This window comes from Monomorium pharaonis, chromosome 4 (genome assembly GCF_013373865.1).
Source record: "Monomorium pharaonis isolate MP-MQ-018 chromosome 4, ASM1337386v2, whole genome shotgun sequence".
Classification (NCBI taxonomy): Eukaryota; Metazoa; Arthropoda; class Insecta; order Hymenoptera; family Formicidae; genus Monomorium; species Monomorium pharaonis.
Genome location: NC_050470.1, coordinates 9219037 through 9242913, shown reverse-complemented (window position 1 = coordinate 9242913; position 23877 = coordinate 9219037). Strand labels below are relative to the sequence as shown.

The following is a 23877-nucleotide window of genomic DNA, read 5'->3' as shown; positions in this document are numbered from 1 at the left end:
CAGTTAAACTTCTTCATGGTATTCATATTTCATGAATGATAAAAATTGCAGCAGTACTCTCTAAATTTCTTAGAATGAAAATACTGCCACTGCAATTTTTCGAGTGATTTTTCACTCAATAAAATGTGGAATTCACTCTAATAGAGTAAAGTTTTAACTTTTATCGGAGTGGAAAATTATAGTGGCAGTATTTTCACTCTAAGAAATTTAGAGAGAGCGTTTATATAACTGTGTACATATTTATGCAAAATAAGAATAAATTATCTATAGAATACAGTAGGGAAAAAATTGTTAATTCTCATTTCTCTTGTGTTTTATTTTCTTTCAAAATATTTTTCAAGATTTTAGTATCTACGTTTAATCCCTTTTATATGTATATGCTACCATAATTAAATATTATATAAATTCGTAGAATGCTACTAATATTTCGAGATTTTTTAGCAAGTTAATAATTATCAACTAGACTTCTTTTTATATTAAATAAATTTATTCTAATATTTTGTCTATTAATCATATATTGTATTTATTAATAACTTGTTTGTTGAATGTTGTTTGAGACATAGTTATTTAATATAACATCCAATTACTATCTCATCACGTATATAATATTGCTGAATGTATTCCACTCATGTTTCGATATCACATTTCATAGGGATTTCAAAATTGCTTCACCTCTCATAATCACCTGAGTAGTTTAATCAAAATTATTGAATTTCCCGTGCATCGAAAAAAGACAAAAAAACTTTACTTCGCCCAACACACTTTGTCATTCGCTAACGATTATAAATCAGGCTATTGTTGCGCAAAGAGAGGGAGAGAGAAAGAGTTAATGCGTTACCGAAAAAAATATTATTCATATGATAAACGCTTCTGCAAATTTTGTAAATTTAAACAAATTTGTTGCTTTACGAGTAAAGACCCCAGATAAACACGATTCGCCCGTGTATTCGCCGTTCTATTTATCCACCGAATTAATTAAGCGTTGTCCATAAACCCCGGTGGCGGAACCGCGTAAAACATTCATACTTTCGGCCTGAATCGCCGATGCAAAAAGCGGCCTCGCAAAAAGCTCGTTCCGCGCGGAATATTTCTATGTAAATTCCGCTGGAGAACCAGGAATTTCACGAAAAGAACGTAATTCGACGAATGCGCGGCCTCGCATTTCTTTCCCACCCTCCCCCCACCCCGCGTTCTGGAACGCGCTTGAGTAAGGCGCGGTGTAAATTACGAATGCGTGAAAGTATCGTATCATCCCGGCAGCTTAATTACGCTGTAACTTGCGCTGCAAGCTACAAGCGTCAAGCTTCTCCAGCCTTCTAATTCTTGACGTGCGCGTAAATACGAAGAATGGCTCTTTATAACTTGAATTGTCGCGTGAGATTTCGTATAATTGAGATACATCCGTGTTTACGTTAATTTTTAATAAAGGGCAAGAATTTCCACTTTACAAATGATATTAGAAGAAACATACCAGAGGTACCATACGGGATGGAGATATTTTGCTAATATTGTGCTCATGTAATATGGAAATGTCTGACTTTTCGGTAAATTAATTCGAACGGAGATATATCTTAATTAGACAAGAAATTACGAGAAAGAATAACGCGCGCGGCAATTCGAGCTGTTTGTCAGACTCTTAGGCGTCATGAAGAGAAATTCTTTTTATTTTTTTCAACTCCTAATAGAATGGCGGCTGAAATATTCCGATGCGCGTTGCATTTTGTCCTCAAATTATACATCTGTATTTTTCCGCGAATCTCGCGCAGCCAGCACGCTTTATGAATATTCCGAGGAGCGTGCTTCGCCGCACTTAAACCCGGTTTTATTAAATGATACCGCCAGGCAACCTCCAGCGTTTTCACAAACAGCAAAATAAGTGTATACGGCTTTCTATCAAAGTCGTAGAAATATTTACGGACTGAATTTACCTCGCTATTTTGTATAACAATGAGGGTTTTGTTGCGGCATCACGATAGGAAATATCACGAGTCCCCTTCATGTTATGAAAAAAGGTAGCCAAAAAAAAAAAATAATAGTAATAGCCAATTGCGCGACAAAATATCGTCAAGCCTCTGCTTGCTCTCCTCTCGCACATTTTTACGCTAATATATATCTAATACAATTGTTACGGTATTGTCTTGTTAATTTATAATCGCGTGAAATATTACACTGCAGAGTTCTGCCGTTGCGAGTAACAATGGCGCATACACGTGCTACGATGCGCTCCGCATGTACATCACGCAGGTGTCATAATCACGAGAGCTCTCTCTCTCTCTCTCCCTGTCTGCTGCTGCATCACTAAAGTCTGCCTGACGTCAGCCGAACTCAAAGTCTTGATGTCTCGCATCCCGCGCGCCCTTCGGGCGAGGCAAAGTTGCGTCTACAGAGCAATATTGATCTAAATGTTCGCGCAAAGACACTTAAGTAAGACGCGCGAGGTGTAATAAAGTCATGGTGCGCGACACGCGCGCACACAGGTGACGTGCCGTATAAAACTCGGCGGAAGCCTTGTGGATCTCGTCGAAGATTTACGCGCGAGCAAAAATGCAGATTGCCGCCGACAGAATGCATCAGGGAAGAAGTTGCGGGATAAGAGAGGTGAAAGCGCATGAACACACACACTCTCTCTGTCTCTCCCTCCGTCCGCGGCTCCGTATCTGCATAAAATTGATACGTCAAACAGGTGGGTGGATGCGCGATGATAGAAGACCGCGTTATCTTACGCCGTAATATGTTCCAGAAGCAGCGAGGTATCTATCGCGATTCAAAAATTCCTCCGGAGCGTCTCAGGAATATCGATTGCCTTCGACATCATGCAAGCTGTGCCCTCTTGTTTCGTACTTTTGGCATTAAAATTTTATATTCTCTCTCTCTTTCTTCCCTCCCCCCCCCCCCCTCCCGATCTCCCGCTGATGGAAACGCTACGAAAGAATTGAATGCAAATGCCCCTCGCTCAGTCGCATGGTAACGGTTATTCCGGTTCTTATTGAAATGTTGCATCCGAGATTATGAAGAAAGAAAGTCGTACGTCGAAATCCCCTTCGTTAAATCAGGATTCTTAAGATTTTGCCCGCTGCTTCTCAAAAACTTTATATCGATCGTTCTTGCTTCCGGTTGTAAAAATTATCTCCGCTTCAGGAGCCGGGGCAAAACATATTTCAATCACGTCCCTCGGCCAATGTTTCCTGGTATACTTTATTAGTTTCCGATATTCGATTATCCGATATTTCGAGCGTGAGCACAAATATCAAAAACCCAGTGCTGTTAATCGGCGAAAACCCGCCCACGCTCGCGTATGATCTCTGACTCTCTCTCTCTCTCTCTCTCCGCCGAATGGAAATCCCATTGAATGAAAAATATAACGCCGCGAGCCGTGGCCCTTTTATCCGCGGTACGTTCACCAGACAAACTTCTTGAAACATTCAGATGATTTCGCGGCTGTGGTATACGTGCGCAATGAAATTTGAAGAATACTGCACTTCAAATATCCACGAGGAAAGAAACGCGGGCGTTCCTCGCGCCGTGCGCGAGAATCGTCCTGAATCGCTATCGCGAGCAAAATCACGTACGTGTGAAAAAAAGAAATCCCTTTACGGTCCCTTAACGCTTACGGAAACTCGTGTATTTGCGTGGATTAAAATACGTGTTACGCATTAAAACGTAATAACGTGCGGCCCGTATATTCTCACTTGCGAATAAATCTAGTCTATTAATTTAATTTGAAATCAAACGGGGAGAGAGTCAGGGGGAAAGGAAAACTCCAATAAACCCGTCAACTTACGCAATTCCTCACGCACGATCCCCTTTTGTTCGCTGACGGCGGAGTTCGCTGAGCGCGCGCGGATACTTTCTACTTATTTAGTACGCTATAAATCACAGCGCGGTAATTCGCGCAAGGAGTATAAAATATTCAAGATACGATCACGACTCGCACATGTGCCTGCCGGCGAGATAACTCGGGACGCGTTTTTCAACGTATAGTTAGAGTTTTCCCTTGTTCCCGAACGCAAGCCGGTATATCAGAGGTTGTCTAGTAAACTCGACCTTTACGAACGTTACTTGTGCTGCGACGTGCCGCTCGGTCGTAAAGAGTCGGAAACGGTGAATACTTTCATCCGTTTCGCGTTTTCATCGACAATGGAGAAAACTTAGGAATTATTATTGCGCACATGACGAAGGAAAGAGTCTCGATTGATGTATTTGTCCTAAAGATAATAGCCCCAGACGCGATTACAGCTCGGTCATAAATAAAACTCTATATTATCGTCGTTTTAATAGCTCGACAATAACGACGCGCGGCCCATCAAACCGCCGTTAGTAAAAATGGAAATAAATTATTGTTGTAGCGTAAAAAGTTACAAGTTTTATCCCGCGAAGCACATATCCCCTTCCCCCCTCATCCCTTAGATGACAGTAAAATGTGCGACTACCGTATCGAAGTTTTTCTTCCTGTGCAGAAACACAGATAAGCAGACTATGTGACCCAGCTCTCGTGCGCAAAAACCTGGTCCCCCGCTCGTTTATCACGATTTCAAAATACAGTTCGCCGTGCTTAGATTTGCATACATCGGCGCGAAATGCGGGATATGGGATAGCTGTATTTATTGCGAGCATAATTAACGGAAAATCCCGGAAATTGCAAGCGTTATAAATTATGATATTTTCTCTTCCCGTCTCTCTCCTTCCTTCTCTAATGCAGAAACGTTACGGCAAATGGGGTAAATTAAATTAATAATTAATATTATAATAACTGTTGCATATAAACAATTTCAGTTGTATCAGAAATTAAATGTAACGTAAAAATAATTCAAATAGATAACACCATATAATAAAAGCCTTGTTCACAAAAGTAATCATTTTTGGCCGAGTTTAAAAATACAACAATAAAAACTCTCTGAAATGTTAACCTTATTTGAAACGCGATGTGCTTCTCAGCAGGTCTTCTTTAATTCCGGTAAAATCGGTTTCGCATTATGCCTAATCCAATACTGAAAATTCGTGTTAGCCCACGCGATCCTTTAAAAGTCTGCAAGCGAAACGGGCTGCACCACCTACGCGATCAATCTGCATTTGTCGCGGATCGATATCGCACGAAGAGCGGCGCATATACATATATAGGGCGGTTTAGGTATGCGGAGTCAGGCGCTTGTGATTAATCGTCCGAATTCAAAGCGCAGTTGATATTACGTTCCCTACGATAACAAACAAATTCCCTTGATATACAACGCGCTCACTGTCCCGGACGTTGGATAATGCATCGCCATTGGTAAAAAATTTTGGCGGATGTGACCGGAAAATTAATAAACGAGAGAAAATGAGAAGAGACATTAGAACACGAGAATAAAAATTTAAATATCTCCACTCTGAATAAAAAGAGAATAGGTATGCGATTGATTTTTTTAGAAAATATATATTCATAGTTTATTAATAAATACAAGTTAATTAATAAAACTGTAAAAATTGATAAAAAGAAATGTTAAAACAAAATTCATCTCTTTAAGCAGAACTTAAAGATTAATTAAAATTATTTTGATAATTTAAGAAAAATGCAAAGTACACGGAGGCCCGGGCGTCAGTTTGATTAATATCGAATGCGTTTTACCCTACGCGGGACGTTACTTTCCGACGAATTCTTATTTTTCTCTTCCGCTAGACGGGCATTGGTGAAAATATGCGCTCGGGGTGGAAGATTTTCGAAATGGCGCCATAAAGCTAATCGCCAGGAACGAGCACGATGAGGTGCGGAAGTCGCGGAATGAATTTTGACGAATATCACGCGTGTAAAGATTAGTCCGGCCCACCGAGATATATAAATCTACCGTCGCGTAGCAAATTCAGATCTGTTTTTAATTGAGATTTAGCGCGGAATGGAGACGCGGCGGGCTATTTCGTCCGCGGCACAGAATGCGGAACCCACGTGCTCCCGCGCGCGCGTTATTTGGCGGCCGCGTCGTCGTCGTCGTCGTCGTCGTCGTCGTTCACGCGCTTGTGCTCTCTCGCGTGTTTTATATATAGATCGACACGGGCGGTAACCAACTGTTAGCACTGCCGCCGGATAGCCAATAGACGCATCCGTCGTATTTATTACCTTTCACAACCGAAAGTTCGAGACGCGCGCGTTTTACCCCAGTTTCATAATTATCATCGTGTTATTTTGCTCATTAATTATTTTAGTACCTCGTTCAACTAATTGTTATTATGGTACATCATTAATTCTCTTTTCTGTTACATAATATACTACGTTATAAACAAAATGTTCTATATTCCGTATTCGCGAAAGAGATAGTATGTGGTTAATTTTTTTCGCGGCAAGCAAAACTCCCGGCGGAGGCGTTTAATCGTATAATAACTTTGTTACTATCGCTAATTTTCCATCATAAAAATTTGACTCACAAATCCGTTTCGCGAAAGAAGATTTTATGTCCCATAGATTCATCATATATTTCTATATATCTCATTGTACCTCATATTAAGCTCAAGTGAATATATTTACGAGACTCGCGCAAGATAATCGTAATTTTCACGTAGAGCGTAGATTTTTACGAAAATCTGCTTTCGCGAGGAATATAACTGTGACCTTTCCGTAACGCTTCCACGGCGCTTTCTCATATTTTCCAATTTGCGAGATACATTGCGCGCGTGACGCAATTACGGGCACAATGCAGCCCGGCGCGTCCACGCAATACGCGCGCACGCGGATCCTGCAATCCGCCGCTGCAATGCGGCTATCCGTTGCATATGCATAATAATCGGAGGATAATAATGCCGCCCACACACGCGACAAGCGCGTAATGACAACGGGCTGGAAAGTTCGCGGGGGGCCGCCGGAAAAAGCCTCTCTTGCTTGCGATGGTAGAGACTTTATTACTCTTGTTACTTGACAATATTATCCCCCCTGCGGTGTAACGAACGCGCGACGCACGCGCGTACACCTAAATTAATACAACAATATCGAGAGGTATAATAGCGGCAGTAATAATAATTACGGTCGCGCCGTCAGCGGACGGATAATGACGCAATTAGAAACGCGCGCGACGGATGAAGCGATGGAAAAAAAAAAAAAAAAAGCTGCGCCCAAAGGAATTTTATTAGCGTTAATTAACAATCGCCTATTAGTAAATCAATAACGATGTTGTGCTCAGCAACAAAATTAATTAATGCGTTGTAATTAAATTCTGTCGATTTTTCATCCTCTTTGGATCAATTTGTTTTCCAACTTAACCTATCGGAAAAAAAAGAGGGGCGAAAAAATTCATAAAATCCGCGCGCGCAATTTATTTTACTAGATTGAATGCAAATATTGTCTTCTATATCTCTCGCAAATGTATATATCCCGGCTTGCGGCGCGCACACAATTTTTCTCAAATGCATGCCGTCGCGTCCATAAAGTGACGCGATCGGTAGCGATATGCCGTTTTCGTTTAAGGATCCGTTTCGCGAGATAAATAGTTTTCTGATTGAGGCCGCGATCGATCGACTTTCGCGAATGAGCGGTTCCGAAATCGCTCGCATTGCATCCGTACCGCGATAATCCACCGCATTTCGAATTCAGCAGCGACGTGCGCGTACGTACGGGGCACACATGCGCACGCATACGCGCACACGAGAGTAATCCGGCCGATAATATACCTGACACAGCGGCACGAAGACGTGATACATGAGTGCCGGCTGGTTGGACCTGTCACAACACCAACGGCACTTAAATTTCAAACAGTCATGCATCTTCGAACGGTATTCGAACCGCCGTCCAGCCGTGCACTCGGCAATCCGCCATTATGTCTCGCCGGACCCGCGAAAAAAAAAAAAAGATTAATATTTCGTAAAGACGCGACGGACTCTCGTCGCCGAGAGCCACGGAAAATTCACGACCGATCATTCCTCTTCAAATTTTCATCGGTGCAAAATAACGTTGCAAATATTTACGAGTCACAGCTGGCTGACGGAACATATTTAAAAAATTAGGAAATTATTTTAATAACAATCGGCAAATAATACGTTAAATATATATATTTCTCAAATATTTATATAAAACAAAACAGTACACGCTGAGAAAAAAGTTTCATTCAATACATAACCTTAGTCCAGTAAATTTTACTGGATTATCGGCGATTAAGCTTATACGTGCGAGAAGTCGTGTAAAAAAATGTAACGCGACTATTCGTTAAAACCTAAACATGCATTGTCAACCGAGTCCTCTAAATAACATTGTATGCAGTCATGTAAAAAAGGAGTATCTTCTGTAGATTTAACCTTATACATCTTACTGGAATACAGTAAAATTTACTGGACTCTTCCATACAAATTAACCAAACGTTTTTCTTAGTGCAGATAGAAATAAAAAATTCATGACATATTTTTTAAAATTAATAATTTCATACAAATAAACGATTATCAAAATATGCATTTAATACCTATTGAGACGTAGTAACTTTTTTTTTTAAATATGCGACAAGTTATAGTAAAATGCTAGCCGTGTTGTGACAAAAATACCGAATTTTTTCGCCCTGCATTGAATAGCAAAGGTTCCGTCCTGCGGATTCCGCAATATGTTTTCTTTACAGAAAGCGCAAAATATAAACCTCCCAGCTGAAACGTTTGAAAATATTTCACGAGTATGCCGGAATTTTAGATTCTACACCGCGATCTTTCAAAATTGAGTTTTTGACATATACCAATTCCGCACCGGAAAACGCTCCGTGCATAGTTGATATCCTTGATATACTTTACAATTGTTCATTTCCGAGCGGTGAAAAAATTTACGGCGCCCGGCGCTTTGCGACAAAATCGGAACGTCATCAAAGATACAAAAGCTACAACGCGCGCAAATTCGCAAAGCAATATCCTACGGGCCAGTATTTAAAAGAATAATATTTAACTATGCTGGAATGGAGAAATATTCATTTTCCAGTGATATCCCGAAAAACCGATTTTGACTTTTTATTTGCTATTTCACGCTAATCGTAGCTTTTTTTCTTGTTAAATTTCTCTCTTTGTACACATTGCGATGTGATCTAAAAAAATCAATCGGCGAAGGGAAGTGAGTTACTGTAAACTGTGACCACAATTAATAAGTAAAAAGATGAATATTAAAAAAAAAATTTTATTGAAAATATCGTTCCACATATTTATAACACGTGAAATAGCTACCGAAGGACTTTTTTTTTACATGTAAGCTGCACATGATTTCTGTGGTACAAATTATATCTGGAGCGATTTGCTCTTCCGGCAAGTTAACCGCCGGCGCAATTAAGAGAAGCTTTCAAAAATATATATCACAAGCCCGGTATGGCCGTGGAATCGAGGACAGGAAAACACCGGTGGTGATCACCGCGAGAGGACCGCGAAGAGGAGTTTTTCAGCGCGGGCGCAATTCACCTCTCGGCGCGAAGAGAGACGCGGGTCGTCGACGTCGTAAATAAAAGTTATCGCGATATATCATGCAGTGCCGCGGCGAGATAGTGGATGGTGGCGCTCCTGGATTTATGACGAATCTTACAGGATGCTCGCCGGAGGAAGAAAGGCCGCCGTTGGCTGGGGGCTATAGACGACCTCCGGGCACCGACGACACCCCCCGGGGGTCGCGGGCTGCCGGAGGTTGTGCGAGGGTGGAAAGGGCTAGGGCTAGGTTTCTATCGATTATCGAGCGGCGGAGAGCCGGAAAAAGAGCATGGCTTTGATGGATTCAAACACGGCCTACCACTTTCGCCTGCTCTACTCCGGGTGAACCACACCCCATCGCGGGGCCACTCCGTGAGAGTGGTTAAAACGACGAGAACGCTGCCGCTACTCGCTCTCCGTCTCTCCCTCTCTTTCTCCTCGGAGAGGGAAAGAGTGATCGATCTGAGAGAAAGAGATCCGAATCCACTCGACTTAGTCAACAATGGATTACCTGCTCCGCCCGACAATGGATTACCCGTCCGATATGCGGCAAAACTTGGTACGTGCATTGTTAAACACTGTATCGCGATAAATACTATATACCAAGCAGCGCGGAAAATTATTCGACGTTAACAGATTGAGAGGCAGAGAAATATCACGATATTTTATTATTTAGATCGACACCTTTATGCGATTCACAAACACACACACACACACACGCGCGCGCGCGTATGTTTAGATATATCATGGAGTTGCAGAAATGTAATTAACGTTCAAAAAAGTTTTTTCTGTAACCTCGCACGAACGAAGAATAATAAGCGCTATTGTATTTTTATCTTCCATATTCACAGTGCCGACACCGCAAGCGCGAAAAGCATAAAGTTGAAACAACGGTATTGTTTTGTACCCATTAAACGCATCGCCGCTCGATCGTTTCAGACCTCTCGTCCACCTTTAGAAATTGCATATTGCGCGTCAACCCGTTGTTGGAATTACGCAAATCGAAAATCGGCGGGGAAAAGCAGCTCGCGCGCGACACCGCCAATCAGAATAATCAGCTACACGAAATTCGATCGAAACTCGCTGGATCAGAATTAACCGATGGATTATTCCCGCCGGCTCCGATTGATTTACGGCACCGTCAGACCCTTCCGTCCGTTTGAATGTGTTACGCGAAAAGCGTCGTGATTTTCCCATCCGCGTCCGCGGCAGAGCGAGTGTTTCACCCCGATGATTTATCGTCAATGAATATCTTTACACTCAAAATGATATCTGTCGCGCGATACAATTTACATCATGTTATCTAAAATGTTCTTTAGATTTTCTGCAGTGATACGTTACGACAGTCACAGTAGTAAACTTATCTTGTTAAAATTATTTATTTCGTACGCTTTTTTAGAATTAAAATTTTATTCTAAATTATTTTTAAACTATCATTTCGAAAAGACGCGTTTATTTTAGAAAACTATTTAAAAGATGTGTAGATAACACGGGAAGTGTAGCTCAATTAATTATAACGCAATTAGAATAAAAACTACACATTTATTGCGACTCGTACACTCGAGAAGTGCAACTCGCGTAGAAAATTAAAATTTCTCGAAAAACTATTTGCAAAAAAAAGGGAGGAGGAAAGACGAGAGAAAGCGAAGAAATGTGAAAACGTTAGAACTCAACATTCGTGACGTTTTTCCTTTTGCTCGTCTCGAAACACTTTCGAACCGTTGGGAAACTGACCCGAGAATACGACACCGAGTGTCTTTAAGATACTTTTTCTCTATCTTCTTCCGTCGATACTCCTCGTCGATTTTTCGCGTTCCGAGTACTCACGACGGTTTATTTTTTAATGCATTAACGTTATCGCGAGAGCGTCCGGAAATGCGTGAGGAAAGGTAAGTGCAGCGCAGTCAATAGTATCATAAAATAACAGATGATCGTAATGTTATTTAATGCAAAGCATTAGAGCTTCCTCATGGATATAAAGCCACGTTGATAGTCACGTAAAAACCATTAAGCAAATAAAATGTGCAAAGAGTGTACTTGAAATAAACAAATTAGAAACAATTGAAGAAAGTTCTGTAAGAAATTTATTTGAGAAACTTTTTCCCAAAAAGATATCTAGTTGTTAATTTAATTTACATTAGAAAGCTTCAAAGGAAAAAGTATATTAAATATCCCTGTTAAAGAATCGTATGTTTTTGTGTGCGTTAAAGAGGCCAAATTTGAGGTAAGAGCTATTCTAGGAGTTTATATACGAAATAATGGAAGCAATCCCCTGGAATGACTATTGTTGTATCACTTGGACACAATACGTTGTGCTAACCAAGACACCGCGACACAACTGGAGTGACTCATCTCGGATTACGACGCACATGCACATGCACGGAAGTTCAAATCTCGGTATGTTACATTTACAACGTGTCGGGAAATCCTTGCTTGCAGTAGCCGTGTATCCTTTCATAACGTTAATTGAATTTTCGAATTAAATCGAAATTATGATTTCTATGTCATGTGACTCCTTAAAACTAAATCTGTAGAATGTAGTTTTTCATTTAGTATCAGAAGTATATACATATATATATGCTATCTAATATGTTGCGCAACATAAATTCATACTCAAATTTAATGAAAGGAAGAAAATAGGAAAAATATTTTTCTCGGGTTTAAGATTATGAGAAAGAAAACAAGAAGTTTTATTAACATGGGACAAGGAAAACACGAGTTAACCTTTCTTTCTCTAATTAACAAAAACCTTTACAACGTTCCAGACGAAAGGAAATTAAAACGGCGAATTTTTTTTTTTGATCGTTCATATGCAGGATGATACGAAAGATGATTGCTGATTTTGGGATACGCAGCACTCGGAGATACAGCTTTTGCATTTTCCGATTCCCGAAATGACCGAACTAGATCGTGACTCAAATTGGAAACACGATGCAGTGCAAATGTTAACTGGCAAGATGAAAACGCGTGGTTAAACGTGGGCAATAATTCGATAACGATAGCATAACTGTACCGCGTATGGATTCTCGATCGCGTTCCGTAGCCGTTTACACAGTTATCGAAATTAAGCGCTAATATTACTTGCTCTCTCTCGAGAAATTGGATCCCGCGATCAAATTTCTATTTAAATCGCGCAGATCTTCGCATTGCACTTTAGCGGCGTGATTAACATCCAGATAATTAATAATGCCAATTTAATTGCCAATAATTTGCGTATTCTGATACGCTTATCCAATTACTTATCAGAAATTGACCAATTAAATTCGTCTATAAATTCCTCATTTTTTAAATAACTTACTAGAAAATAATGTATCTCATTGATTTAATCGTACATTTCCGGCAAATTGAAATAGATTGATCGTCATGTCTTCACGCATCGAACGTAATAAATTTAATTATAAACCGCGTGTGTTGTAAAAAAACAAAAAAAAACTTACAAAAAGCGCGCTACTTCCTCGCGGTATCGCGAAAAACTTCCGGGATAAATCATTCTTTGGATTCGATGACATTCCCAGATCCGTTTATGGACGTATTACATAGAAATATTTTTCGGAAGAGCGCGCTGGATTATTGTGACACGTGAGCACGTTGTACGCGAGTTTATTTTCGATAATAGAATGAGACATTATTTTAAGACATCGCGCTACAGTAGACTTGCCGCTCGAAATATCGCGATTAATCGTGCGAGGACCATAAGACGAATGAGCATCTTGAAATAATGACAGCGGGAATAAACCTGCTTTATACGCTTAACACAGTGTCTCTATTCAGATGGAAAAATGTTGCATTAACAGAGTCGCAGTCGAATTCCCGACTCGCTCCAACAGCCTATCGTTCATATAAATTTTTCAACAGCTAGTATATAGAGTTTCTGAGGATTTATGCGGACATTCAAGTGAAATTCGCGCAGGATCTCTTTTTTTTTAGGGGAGATCGAAATAAACGCTCGGAGAGCGAAAATATTAAGACAGACACAACATCATAAAAACAAATATTTGCGAAACGTATCCAAAAATATTTTTTTCTCTTATCGAAAGAGACTAAGTTTTTTTTTCAGATAAACGTCAAACATCGTGCACGTTAACCCATATATCAAAATTGAAATGCAAAAAATAAAATATTGATTGAAATTATTTCACTTTAAATACTTCAGTTTGACAACAAGTCGAGTGGTGCGCGACCTGGTGTTTGTTTTTATGGAGTACAGAATGCCGTTGCACGAGACCATAGGTCGACGAGAGATCATTCACCTATCGACATTTCGAGTGAGAGAACAGGTAACGATACATATATTCCCTTTTATATCTCTTGAGATATGATTATTTGTACAAAAAATGATATGTTTTAATGGTTATAATAAACTATTATTATTAGCCCATGTAATTAGCAAATTCAAATGCATATCGACACGATTCTTTGTGAAAACCATTCTATATTTCGCATAACTAATTTTTTTTTTATAAAAAGCAAAAGAGAAGAACATAAATTATTGTTTTACAACATACACATACACAAAAATCTTTTAAATTAAATTTAAATTTTTTTCACTCTCGTCTTTTTTAATAAAAATATAATTAGATTAGTTATTCGTTTTAATAAAAATGTAAATAGTTTAACAATTATTTGAATTTAATTCACTTAGATATAACAAAATTAAATTTACTCTTATTTTATAACAATACTGAATTTAAATTGTATACTTTCAAATGATCTTAGTCTTTTACAACTGTAAGATGAAACTTATATAATTTTTATACCGTACCTTTCTCTATATTAAAATGTTATGTTCCAGAAAGAATCTGTAAGATATTAACAAGAAAGACAAATAAACAGCGACATTTTCTACGATAAAAAATTAAATTTCATTTTCTTGATTTGTTAAGACAAAGATAAAATTTATTCTTAGTTTGCTAGCGTCGCATTAGTTTTATTTCTTTCAAAGATTGGGCACAAAGTGATAGTATTGTAGATTAATTAAATCCCGCCAAGACGCGAACAACTGTCGACTTGCGAGCATTGTCACGAATTTCTATTCTTCCTACGACAATACTTCGTCGCTAACGTTCTCCGGAAACTCCCTTAACTCGTTAAATGAAGGAAAGTTTGTCAGACGCGGGTGTCTACGCGACGAGAAAAAGATGCGATCGAAATTCTAGCGGAACCTAGCTTGTTTCTGCATTCGTTTCGCAGAAAGAATTTCGGATACAAGTCACAGTTTTTAAATTGGCAGCGAACCTACGGGAGGCGGTGTGATCTAGGCTTTCCCTCCTGAGACAAGGGAAGTAGGTCACAAACATTAAATGCGTTAGACGTTCGCGTGCGTGTTGCGTCCCGAAACAGGTGTCGCAAAACTTTGCACTGTCGTCCCACATGGGACTATAATTCCACATGTCGTTTCTAGGGAGGAAAGACTCCATTCTCGGGAGGAGTGTGTCCGCCATCGCCAAGTTTGTCTACGGAAAATTATCCGGACGCGAATGCAGCCACGATGATAAGATGCAAATTTACGCGTGAAGCTCGCAAACATCGCGCGTACGACGACGAAATATTTCCCCCGACTGTCGGGCTAAAACTTATTTAGACTGAAGCTATGGCCTAAAGTTACCCCAAAGCAAGGACAGGATGCCGAAAAGTTTTCACTCGCGGGAAAAGTATACCTCGAGAGATTTTTAGTCGACCTTAAAGTTAACCTGATTTACCATTAAGTTATTATGATACATATTTTACATTTAAATTTTAGGTGAGACGTGACTTTGCGTCAAAACTTTGTTTACGAGTATACGCAAATACTCGTATATCGTTCTGTGAATTAAAAGTTAGATATACCGAAAATATTGATATTAATTACATAATATTTAAGTAATAAAAAATATTAATTTCTCACACATATAACAATTTTTTCATGTATCTTTTTCCGTTTATAAAACGATTTAAAATAAAGCGAGATTTTTTATTATTTTTAATTACTATGACAATGCTTGGTTCCGTTTATCTTTTTTTTTTTTTTTTTTTTTGGCGAAAGCACATGCTTTTTCTGCAAAAGCGGAATAGGTTTTTAAAGCTTCGATGGTTCGCTATAAAAATGTCATGTTTTTTTTTTTTACGTAACGAGAAAGATTTGGGTAACGCTGATTTTATAGCACACTTCGTCACCAGACAATTTTATTGTTCCCCAGTATGGCATGCAACACTTTTTATGGGATGTACGCTTCACCGTCGACTTCTCTTCAACATTGAAAATAAATGGGGCTATGACAACAATGGAATACGAATTAATGTAATCTGCATTGTGGGCCACACGTGGTTTTCTGTATAATTAAATATTATATCGCGATACAATTTATCTCAATTTGTTGGAAAAGGTATAATTAAAACAATAAAATACATCATTTCACACAAATATATTATTTCATCACAGTTAAATAATACTGTAAACATTATTTTCGCATCAATGTCGAAGAACGTCCAGAGTTCTGCTATAATGTTCTCATTAATTCATTATTTTGCTACATTACCTATGTCTGTTATTTGATTACATTATCCAGTAATTAAAGTGTATGAATTCATTAAAAAGATATACATCACAAAACAATTTTTTATGTTTACACATTCAATTACCAGTCTGCTAGATAGAAACATATGTCGAGATCACGTTACGAATTCCGAGTAGGATCGAAATCGAGAATCTTGAAATAACTACTTCATTAATTTAAATCCAGCGGATTGTCGCATATCATCGTGTATGTTATTGACAAAGTCAAAGCGTGTGAAAATTTATATCTACATTCTATGTGATATGTTACTATAAGCACATAGACAGACAAACTATACCCATATACGCAACTGAACGAAACAACATGGAACGAGTATACAGTTTTTGCACAAGATAAATTTAATAACCCTGTGCAATTTGTTTATTAAAATTTAAAACCATGCAGTAAAATAAAACATTTATAAACTTTTTTTTCTCGAAAATATAGCGTGTAACTTATATTAAGTTACTTAAATACATTTAATCAACGCACATTGTTGTTACTTACACCGAGGAAAATGCATTATTTTAATTAAGTAGTAATAGTAGTAAATAGTAAAATATTTAATAAAAATAATGCTTACAAATATTAATATCCAACATGTTTATATAATGTTTTTAATAAATTATATTTTTGCTGAGATATTCCCAAAAAGTTAATGTAAAATATTTAATGTAAATCACGTATGAATAAACTTCGCAATCCATCTTAAATGTAAATTTCTCACAACTGCGTACTTTAAAAGTAATAAGTTATAAAGATATGTTAATTTAATCGAATATGCCAATATCGAAGTATGTCATGGATAGAATTATCTTCTGCATTTTTAATGTCTGTTTAAATCATATACGATTATTAAATTCGCACACTGAAAGAAAAATGTCGAAGTATTGAAAACAAAATATTTCTTGTAACGTTTTCTTTGATATTTATTTGTTATAAAAACAATTATTTGTAAAACCGAAATATACATTTCGGTAGAATATTCTGTGAAATGTAGTTCTGAAATATATTTTTATAAAATATTTAAAGAGATAACTTCAGTGTGCGTAAAAATAAATAATTTATTTATTACAAATAAAACATTTAATTCGCTCTATTAAAACCATTTATTAGAGAAAAATAATTAAAATAACTTTTTATGGAAAATAGTGTATATTTTACTCCAAAAACTTTATTCCTAAAAAATAAACCAATTAATAAGAAAAGTGAGAGGCATTTCCTAAAAATATATATTTCGTTTTCACAAATAAATTATTTTATAACAAATGAATATCGAGGAAGATGTTATAAGAAATATTTGGTTCTCAATACTTCGACATTTTTCTCTCAGCGCACGTTTCAGCAGAACTTTTATAAATCGATTCCAATCAAACATTTATTTACACGGTTACTGCAATTATTTCAGCTCAAACCGTATGTATTTTGTGCGACGCTATTTAAAGAAAAACCCTCGAATACTGCGCTTGAATTTATACTTGAACACATGTATTCCGGACCCGCACAAAAGCTTTTTGTGTTTTGTAAGGTCAATGTTTCCCAACACTTCCGCACGATTCGGCGGGACAGCTCGAAATAACTGACCGTTGCAATCGTGCCGCGATACAATATCGATTTATTTTATCGAGTTATTTGTTGAGATTTATTCATGCGCAGTGACATGCTAATCCGGCACATGTTCCAAGTTTAGAAAGTGTGTAACTATTACGGTGTGAATATAAAATACTTCGCGGTCTACAGTTTTAGTTTGCGAATGGCATCTTGAGATACTTTTTCTTTGATGTAAAGAATGTCCAAATATTAACGAAAACACAGTAACGTTTTGCAATTTTCTTAGCAAGTTTCAACATAAAGAGCAAGAACGTCGGCTTTGTGTGTAGTCAAAGGTATAACGCAATACTTTGTGGCGCATGCTAAACTTCAGAAAAATTTCAATCTTAACTGAATCAAACGCATAAATTGTTGTTTTAAAGGATAAAACCATAGGAAAATCAACTTTATCTTAATGCGACAGTCCGAAAATAAAATCTATGTTCTGAACTATCTCGCGCATATACTCGCTTCGTTATGGTGCGATTCACGGAACACATCGTTAGCCGCATTTGACGTTTATCTGTTCGTGACACACGTGCATCGCGATAAAGTGGACACGAGATGCGCCGTCTCACACGTCCCGCGATGCCATCGTCGCCATTTCAGACCACTTCGGGCGCAAAATATTGGCAACCGTATGGCATTAACGGCACACTCGCAATATTGTATCGCAATAACCGAATTAACGTCAAATCTCTATGAATAACGCATAATACGAGAGTCACAATGTGTGCGTGTGTGTGTGAAAGAGATTCTGGTTTTATCTTATAACAATATAATATCTGACTGGAAGAAGATTACACCACACGTGTAACCTGATCAAATGATATATAAATGCTTACAAGATTCTCATTTAATAAATTATAATAATAATAAAATAAACTTCTCTCTCTCTCATTCTATTAAAAGATTATACTTAATTGATTTTGTACTGCTTCGTTTTTTAATTCGTACATTGAGAAAAAAAATTAATGATTCAGCAAAACATTTAGTTGCGGGCTGCCAACAAAAAATATAACTTAATATAACAATATTTGCTGTTAATGCAGGTGCAATGATGTTGATTAAACTATGTATTTATATTGCAATGCTATAATATATATTGTTGTATTGAATATACCTTTTGCTGGCAGCCCGCAGCAAAAAAACTTTTGTTGAATCGCATTTTTTTCTCAGTGTATTAACTTAGTAAATTAAATAAATTCTGAAGATTAAAAAGAAATGTTAAAAAATCGTTGACTCTTCTAAATTGTATATGCTCGTCTAACTTACGCCAGATGAATCAACAGAATGGCATAACTCAATAACGGACTAATAAAAGTCAATGACAAATATAGACGACCATATATGTCGGGATCCGTAGATCTATTTGGGAAGTGTTCCGCAATAAACATGATATTTAGTTCAATTTGCCTTGCACCTCATAAAACCAAATACCCTCGCTCATAACGCCGACCATGTGTCGCGGAAATATTGGCAGTCCCAGCAAATAATCCAGATTTACATCGACTACTTCCAGCTGCAACTGTCATCGTTACGCTGATATATACGCCCAAGAAGTCTTTGATTGCGCGCCGAATTAAAAATTTCCTAAATTTATTACGTTTTATCAAAATAACGGTTTTTCAATTAGTCCCCGTAGATATCCCGACCAGTAAAATATACATACATAAGCAAAACGCTCTCCCTGGATAAATGTTTGTCCAGTAGATGAAAAAGCCGGAAATCGAATCGGCGGTAATGTTTTCGAGTAAAATGAAATATCGATCAAACGCATTTGCTGATTAAATATACAGAAACTCTCTCTCTCGCGTAGGGGAAAAAAAATAAAAAAATAATATGCGAAACGAAAGGGCAAACGCACCGATTAATTCATTTTAATGGATAGCAGATATGAGACAATTCATTTGTAAATATCAAGACGACGTAAAGGACTGCAGAATATTATAGGCAAATAATTGCGTTACTGGAAAAAACAAGAGAAAGGGAGAGAAAGAAAACGAGGACGGAGAAAGAGCTAAGAGCGTGCTTTAGAGTTTAAACCTTCGGTGAAGCTCTAGCTATATGAGCTTTTAATTAAATTGAGAAGATGAGCCGTTAATGGAATATGAAGTCACGTTTGAAATTAACAGTTCACATCAACACAAAATTGTAGCACATTTTTACCGCATATTAAGGATAAATTGGCCGTTATACACCCGTTATAACCACAAACAATGCCCGAGTTTTATGCATAACAAATATTAATAGGTTAGATACTCTGTATTTTGCATGTTTGAAATTCTGCAACATTAGCCCTTCTACTCGTCACAGTTTACAACCACTAACGACGTTCTTAGGCCAGGTGCACAAAGAACAATTATCGGATTAGATGATCTTTCCTTGTACTTTTGTCTTTGCGTCAAAGTAACAGTACTTTTCGTTATTAACAGTAGAAATCCGTGGTGTTCGATAGTGGTAGAACGAAGAAGGTTTCGCAGCGCAAAGCAAGAATGCCATTGTGCTCGCCTTGGCAATGCGGACAGTAGCCGATAGTAGCGCGGCATTGTTAGCGCGTTCGGTTATCGCGCGAGCAAGAAGCCTTCGATCGGCTCTTTAATTAGTGGTTTCGATCGCGCAAGAAGACGATCTCTGTGCGACCGGATAGCTATGCGAGCGCACGGCACGGCGGGCAGAAGCTGCGCAAACAATGTCGAATGACATCGACCCGACCGCCGGGCGCGGGCGAGAGAAACGGCGGGGAGCTCAAAGCTCATCTATTATTGGCGCAAAACAGAAATAAAATGCAGTGCGACGGCCTGTGAAATCTACGAGGCTGACGTGCTGCCAACTTTTGTTCTCGGTGGCTTTGGCTTCAATATTTTCAATTCCCGTTATAGTCCGCGTCGCAGAATTGCGCCACTCTTCCGTCTCGACTACTATCCTCTCTCTGCGCCCAGTTAATGCATGCGAAGGTGGAAAAAAGAAAAGCAAGAAATGCACCGCACGTATTACAACAATCGCCGGTGCATCGGCGACGTATATTGCGAATGCTACCGCTTCGTCGCGCGCTTTTTTTAATGTATTTTTCAAACGTTGAAACGTTTCATCTTCGTAAGCAATAGCTTACGAATTATATTACGTTTTTGTACAAAAGACGCTTTCAAAATGTTACGTGACTTGCATTTCTTGACATGTTATCTAAGCTAAAATTGTGAACGCATTAAGAGAGAAAAAAAAAAGAATTAACAGTGCTAGCATTAATAAATTGGTTGAGGACTTACCACAGTGATGGGGTAAACTGGATTGATTATTGTGAAGAGGAGGACGTGGTTCGGTTTATTATTGTCTTCTCTGAAACATTAATTAATACGTATTATTCCAGCGAGCGTACAGAGAAACTTTATTGAAATTCGCCCGAACGGCATAAGTACGCGGCCGATATAATCGTGAATTTCTATCATTCGTCCTCGTTAAAAGACGCTCCAATTATTTGAAAATTCAATTACGGAAGCCCGCTCGAAAACGAGGCCTGGATTACCGCCGAGTTCGCAAAAACTAGTTCGCCAATAATAATTCATTCTTCGTTGACTGCAGCACGAACGTCTTGCTGACGTCGTGCAAAATCGCATTGATTGCATCCGTCGAAACTAGAAAAATATCATCTCGGCTTCGTTTTCTCGTGGGGCAAAAAAAAAATAGAAAAAAAAACTATTTTCTCTCGATTATACGCAAACTCTTATTAATAGCATCCGCAACTATTTGATTAAAATGTATGTCACACTTAGAATATCTGTTCAATATTAGCAAACAAATTTATTTTATATAATCAGCATTACATACATACACGGAGAAAATTTTATATCAAAAATTATTATACACTATTATAATAGCCACATGGATCATAAGAAGAGAATTATACCAAGTAGTGTAAATGCTGTGTGCCAATTTGATAAAAAACATGGTAAAAAATTTTATAATTCCTTCCTTGTCCGCGTTTACTGTTTATCATAGTAATTTTTACTATGAAATTTTCTCCGTGCGTATAATTCATGAATATTTTTGTACCGTAAGGGATTCCGTATAAAATATATATACACACACAAATATAAATAAAAGTATCATATAGAAAATTCTCGACAATTCAAAAAAGTGACTTTTAATGTACAGAAAACGTGGATTGCACGCGTGCATCATACAGTGTAAAGGATCATGACGTCAGGAATGGAGAATAGATAAGTATCGCGCATTCTCGGTCGAGGGAAAAGCGAAACGAAGTAATCTCCAGTCGAGATTTGACATGCTCACGTGTTGTATAGCGAAGCAACCAACCGTTGATGGACGCGCCGCGTGATATATTTTTCACGGTTGATATTGGTGTATACATCTCTTCTTCGTGACTTGCATCCAACGTAAAAATCAATCGCTGTAATTTTTCCACGAGCAAGAACGTTCATTGTATCGGCTAATGGCATGGAATATCCAATTGTCCAGGATCGATACAAATTGAATTACCACTTGTGACGATCATTGTTATTTGAAGCTTATTTGTTTCGAGCTCTCGTGTTTGCTATACGTTCTTATTATTTATATAGGGTATCTCGAATGGATGGAAACACGTTTGTGCAATTCAGTGTTCTTTCTCGGTAATACTCCTAACAAAAAAAAAGTCGTGAGAAATCTAGAGTCCAAAGATTGAAGTACACAAGAAGAGATGTATTTCTCTCTCTCTCTCTTTCTCGGTCGCGAAAATAAAGATTGTAAATGTTGAAAATGTAGGTCTCGCAAATAAAGGATAAATGTCGTTTTGCTGCAACACTACTCTCGATTCTCGTTAATTATCTAACATCTATTATCTGATATCTGCATCTGCGACCGCTCGACGCTGGCTCGAATTCACTTTACCAAGGAGTTATCGCGAGTTCGTGAAGTAGATATCGCTCGCTATCGAATTGCCCCTGCTGGATTAAATCACGCTTAATGCTCGACTTAACTTCTTATTATTAGACTTGAACTATAGGACAGAGCGGCAGTAGGGTCAAACTTCGTGACAACCGGCTGCGTCGTTTTAATTAATTTTCGCAGTCGCGATATACAGAACGCGTCTTATCAGGCATCCAATTCCACGCTCGAACGATATCTAAATGGCGTGTCATTAATATAATAGCGCACAAATAAGAAATTTCTAGAAAGGAGACCGCGTTTCTCAAAATTCTAGCAGGAAATAAGAAGCAAATATAATTTAGAAAACACACACACAATATAATAGTTTAAATAAAAGGAGATTTAAAAGATTAATATTTTAAAAGTTTAAATTATATGTGTATAAAACTGTGCCACCGCGACAGCGTCATTAAGGAGCGACGCGAACAAGCAAATTGCGTGCAATTGATTTCAACTTGTTTATACGAAATGATCTATCAGACGATCGAATGACACTATTGATCGCGGAACTCAATATCCAATTAGTAATGTTGCGCTAGTCAATGGATCCGAGAAGAGCAATGATGTACGATTGAAAATAATTTAAGGAACTTAAGACGACGCGCTAATAAAAATTTCAGTGATCATTAATGACAATAATTCCATTTAAAGAGGTGCGTTCTGTACAATAATCGATAAACTTCTTGCAATGATAAGATAATAGTTGCCGGTCGTCGCTGATCTGACTATTAAAGCTACGTATGTCAATGGAGTCAAACAAAGCAAAATAAAAAGTTTTCTAATAATTTCATAATCTTTAACTAATATTAAAAGATATACATATTAAAATATATAGTTATTAAATATATATTTTATATGTGTATAACAGAGATACAAATGAGAGACAGATATGAATTCGAAGATTATTCTAATCTTATCAGTTTAAATTGTGTCATTAACAGAAAACCGTGTTTGATGCACGTGCAATTATCCGCAATTGGCTTCATATATAATTTTTTATTCGCGCGAACGGACAATAATTAACATACAAACGTAGGCTCACCTTTTTCGACGTGGCTCGTCCCCATACCCGCCATACTCATGATTCTGAAACAAGAAACGAGCAACAGCGTTAGCAAGAAGCTCTCCCCGAAGATTAAATCCGTTAAAGCCGCGCGGATGAAACGCCGTTAATGGCGTTTATCCGGGCGACATCATTTGCCGTGCGGTCGGCAAGTTCTCTCGAAAATACGACTCGATCTCTCTCCCCCGTAACTGCTCGCAAGTCGAAAGTGCGGGATTTCCCGAGCGGTCTCACCTCCCGGCGCTTGCACTTTGCAGCAACACGTGTTACCGCCTTCTCCGCCGTAAGGAAATCGCGCAAGACAAATTTACACACGGCGGTTTCGGCTGAATTTCGATGGTGCCGCGCGACGTCACCATCGGGGTGGATCTCCGTCGTGTGCTCGGT

The 23877-nt window shown here is 38.2% G+C and overlaps 1 protein-coding gene across 2 annotated transcripts in view; it reads right to left on the bottom strand.

Annotated features, from left to right (window-relative positions):
* The window catches only part of LOC105831126 (heterogeneous nuclear ribonucleoprotein L), a 174562-nt gene that overhangs the window by 124592 nt on the left and 26093 nt on the right, over nt 1-23877 (bottom strand). For both annotated transcript variants that reach the window (XM_036285302.1, XM_036285303.1), the window contains exons 2-3: nt 23470-23513; nt 20768-20837 (exon numbers count right to left, since the gene is read on the bottom strand). In XM_036285302.1, coding sequence (XP_036141195.1) covers nt 20768-20837; nt 23470-23513 — 114 coding nt within the window. The remainder of the gene's footprint in view (nt 1-20767; nt 20838-23469; nt 23514-23877) is intronic.